Source organism: Humulus lupulus, chromosome 3 (genome assembly GCF_963169125.1).
Source record: "Humulus lupulus chromosome 3, drHumLupu1.1, whole genome shotgun sequence".
NCBI classification, from domain to species: Eukaryota; Viridiplantae; Streptophyta; class Magnoliopsida; order Rosales; family Cannabaceae; genus Humulus; species Humulus lupulus.
Genome location: NC_084795.1, coordinates 166281191 through 166285766, shown reverse-complemented (window position 1 = coordinate 166285766; position 4576 = coordinate 166281191). Strand labels below are relative to the sequence as shown.

Genomic DNA, 4576 nt, shown 5'->3' with positions numbered 1-4576 from the left:
TCTAATTTTATGTATGTCCAAAAATTAAATGGTGATATATTTTAATTTTTGAAATTTTAATTTCTTGAATTTTCAAGAAATAGATTGAATATATATAAATTTGAGTGATAGTGAATGAATAATTAATAATTTAAAAATAATTATTTGAATAGTGTCTTTAAATTCTAACTTATATATTATTATATTTTTTACATCTAAAATCTTATTGACAACATAATAGTTTTTTAAGTCTTAAATAATCACTATAATTGTTAGAAAATAAAAAAGTTACACTATCTTAGTATTATATTGTTTTGTCTTAGAGCTAATTTGCTAATATATTGTTAAATTAATACCATTTTAATACATTATATATATGATAAATTAGTTTAAAAATTACTCTCGAAAGAATAAAAAATAAAAAATGTATCTTTTCACCAATTTTAATACATAAAATTTGTTTTTTTTTTAAAACATATTTATACTTTTTTTATAAAAAGAAAAAAAATATTTTGGCTCTTGTATTTTTTTGAATACGCAATTAGCTCTTGTGTTTTGTTAAATTATAATTCAGATCCTATATTTTACAAATGGTTCAAAATAGTATCTAGACCCAATTTTTTGTCAAAATATTTTCAATTATAAAAACCAATTATTTAATTGTTGACGTTGTGATGTATTTATATAAGTAGAGAATGTGGTCAAGGAGCTGAGAAGGAAAAATTATATTTGAATATATGTTGACCAACATCAGATCTAGAATATTATTTTGATTCAGTTTGTAAATCACAAAATCTGAATTGTCATTCAACAAAATGCAGGAGCTAATTGGGTATTCGAGAAAAATACAATAGCCATATTTTCCTATATAAAATTTTCAAAATTAATGAAAAATATACACTTTCAAACTAATTTATCATATATAAGATATTAAAATTATATCAATAAAACAATATGATATTAAATTGTTTAGTGAAATATTTAAATAGTTTATTAAGAAAAATAAAAAATAGAGCACGTTCTTACATTAGTTGGTAAAAAATTATGTGTTCTTTCTTCTTTGTTGGTCAAACACTAGGCGGAGAAAAAGTAAGCGATATTGTCTATCATTTCAAATATTCCTTCCCCACATGGTCACTTGAAACGATGTCGCATAAGGTAGAATTCAGTGGTCTACCTATGATTATGAGATTATCCACTAATCTGTCCCATTAAACATCTCAGCCCCTCCATATAAAACTGGCCACGTAAGCACTTCAGGGCAATGCAACGATCACATATCCACGTGTCACCACTAGAGAGACAATGCACGAAAGACTCCGTAAACTTCGTATGACAATGTCCTAAGTTTCTTTTTTTTTTTGCTGAATAAGTACGTTTCTTTTTATATTGCCTTAATTTGACAGAACGGTAACTTTTGAACCTCACAACGGCTAGAAATTCTCCAACAACGATCTTGTGTCGTTGGATCATTAAACAAAGATCTAACGGTCACAAATTTAAAAAATTCGACCGTTGGAATGAAGCGTCGTCTGGACCTTCAGCTTCAAAAGGGAAGGGTCTCTTTGTTTACCGCAATCGAAGAACTCCTTGTGTGTGTGTGTATGAGAGGGTAGTCTTCGTTGAGGGAGCGATCTGACCTAGAAGATCATTCGTTTGTGGCCTTTGCTGATCAAGATTTTCAACAGGGTTTTTTTATAGAGATCTTCTGGGTTTTAGAAGAAGAAGAAATGGCTTCAAGAGTAGTTATTCCTCAACAAGCAAGAGGTATTGTCTTCTTATGTCAATTTCTTGAAATGTTTTTCTGATCGTGATATTTGGATATAAGGTTTCTCAATCTCCGTTTTTGAAGATCGTTTTTCATGTTTCTTTTTTATTATTCTTATGGCCCATTTGTTGATTCGATCGAAATTCATATTTGGGTACTCATGTTTTTCTTCCTCCTGGTTTAAATCTTTATGGACTCATGATTGGTTTGAGTTCTTTATCAGTAGAAAGCTTTTCTTGTTTGTATTATATTTTTTATTTTTTAAAACCCCTTTACTGGAATAGGTGAGGCAGTTGTCGGTGGTGGAGAAAACAAGCTGCACAAGAAGAACGCAGCCGCCCATGATGGGAGAAATCGCAGGGCCCTTGGTGATATTGGGAATATGGTACCTACTACTGCTAGAGGAGTTGAAGGCAAACCCAGTCGCCCAATGACAAGGTTTTTCTTCTACTTAATTACCCTTATGTATGTTCAGCTGTTAAATGTGTCCTTTGTCTTTGCTAACTTTATTTACTTTTCTTCAGGAGTTTCCATGCGCAATTAGTCGCTAACGCTGAAGCCGCAAGAGCTGCTGAGAAGAACAAGGTTAGCTTTTGGTCATTACTTTTTTATATAATAAACCAAATTTTATAATTACTTTTCAGAGTTCTGATTATCTATTCTCTTTTTATGCTGTGCAGAAACAGATTTTGTTTCCTGATGCAGGCAGAAGAGTTGATGCACCAAAGGCCAACAACAATCAAAAGATTGTTAATGTTAAGCCTAGGCCCGTAGAGGTCATCGATCTATCCTCAGACTCAGAGGAGGTCAAGAAGAAGCAAGATAAGCCTTTGAACAAGAAAAAGGAAGTAGAAGTTGAGGGAGGGGCCTTGAGAAAGAAAGCACCAACTCTTACTTCAGTCCTTACTGCTAGAAGCAAGGTATATTGAGTTTTCCATTTTTTCACAATCATCTGATTGTAGCCATGTGTCTGTGCTCATTATATTGGTTTATTTGTATTGGATATAATGTTGGTTCTAATTTCTTCTTTTCTTACCTTTTTTTTTAATAGGCTGCTTGTGGTATGGCTAACAAGTCCAAGGCCCAGATAGTTGACATCGATGCAGCGGATGCAGACAACGAGCTGGCTGCAGTTGAATATATTGAAGACATGTACAAGTTCTATAAGCTAGTTGAGGTATGTTGTTGTTGTGTTAGTATAACCATTGTTTTTTACTGCCTTTAATTTTCGTTAATATTTACTAATGACACTTTTCTTTTTCTTTAATGAACAGAACGAGAGCCGCCCTCATGACTATATTGATTCACAGCCAGAGATCAATGAACAGATGAGAGCTATACTAATGGATTGGTTGGTAGAAGTTCATACTAAGTTTGAACTCTCCCCCGAGACTTTTTACTTGACTATCAATATAATCGATCGGTTCCTGGCCCTAAAAACCATATCAAGGAGGGAATTACAGTTGGTGGGCATTAGTGCCATGCTAACTGCCTCAAAATATGAAGAAATCTGGGCTCCTGAGGTAAAAACAAACAGAAATGAAAAGAAAAAGGTCCATATGAAGTAGTGGCATTCTGGAAAAATCCATCTAAAAACATTTTTGCTTTACTACTGTGCAGGTCAACGATTTCGTATGCCTTTCAGACAGAGCTTACACTCATGAGCAGATACTAAGAATGGAGAAAATCATTCTGGGCAAGTTAGAGTGGACCCTGACTGTTCCAACACCTTATGTTTTCCTCGTTCGTTTCATCAAGGCATCTTTCCCTGGTGACAAACAAGTTAGTAATCAATCTTACATATCTCTCTATGACAGCTCTCTCATTTATTTTTCTCAGAAATTTCATCTAACAGAGCTTCTTTTTCCAGTTGGAGCATATGGTTTACTTTCTAGCTGAGCTTGGTATGATGCATTATGCAACCATAATGTATTGCCCATCAATGATAGCTGCCTCGGCAGTTTATGCTGCTCGATGCACCCTCAACATGGGCCCTGTTTGGAATGACACACTAAAGCTCCACACTGGTTTTACAGAGCCACAGCTCATGTAAAAATCTCCACTTTTTATTTTTTTCAATCATTTTTGCCAAAGGGCTCGTCTCTACTCTATTTCAGTATTTTTAACTTGTTTTTGTTTTATGCAGAGACTGTGCCAAACATTTGACCAACTTGCATTTAATGGCTGAGAAAGCTAAGCTTCGGGGTATCTACAGGAAGTACATGTCTTCAGAACGAGGGTCAGTTGCTCTGCTGACACCGGCTAAAGCTCTGCTGCCTATTCCTTGCCATGATGATGCCACCGCTGCATCTCTGTGAACATTTTTATTTGGGATGATCACATTTACTTATGTGAGAAAATTACTTTAAGAGAACATTTGTATTCACTGTATTTGTCTTCTTTTTTTTTGTTGTGTTACACAAAGCTATTCGCTATTCTTTGTGATTTTTTTTAACTATGTTAAAAAAGGAAGTTCAATTTTAACTATCTTTCGAGACTAGAAAAAAAGGTTTGAGTTGAGAAAATTAGTTTATTCTTAAAGAAGTTTCTTCTATCTTCCGCCAAGTTGAGGAAAACAAATAAAAAAATTAATTCCTACGTGAAAATCGTTCAAGTCTGGAGGGAATTTTTTTTTACAACGCAGATTTTGAAAATCTGGAGGGAATTATTCGTTGCTGGCAAACGAAAATAAACCGTAAATTTCTGAAGAAAAAAAATAGCATGGGATGCATTCCGAAAGTTGGATCCTCGGTTTCTGTGGCGCCAAGCTCGTGTAACTTGTCGGACAGGTATATTGATTTTTCCTATGAAAAAAAATCTAACATGAAA

General features: G+C 33.7%; 1 protein-coding gene across 1 annotated transcript; it reads left to right on the top strand.

Annotated features, from left to right (window-relative positions):
- The first annotated feature begins 1547 nt into the window (after window positions 1–1547).
- LOC133823265 (G2/mitotic-specific cyclin S13-7-like) lies at window positions 1548–4234 on the top strand. Its single transcript, XM_062255931.1, has 9 exons — window positions 1548–1746; window positions 2032–2185; window positions 2272–2332; window positions 2428–2667; window positions 2799–2924; window positions 3022–3270; window positions 3368–3529; window positions 3618–3796; window positions 3894–4234. The coding sequence occupies exons 1-9, from the start codon at window positions 1710–1712 to the stop codon at window positions 4063–4065; spliced, it is 1380 nt and encodes a 459-aa protein (XP_062111915.1). The 5' UTR covers window positions 1548–1709; the 3' UTR covers window positions 4066–4234.
- Window positions 4235–4576: the final 342 nt, after the last annotated feature.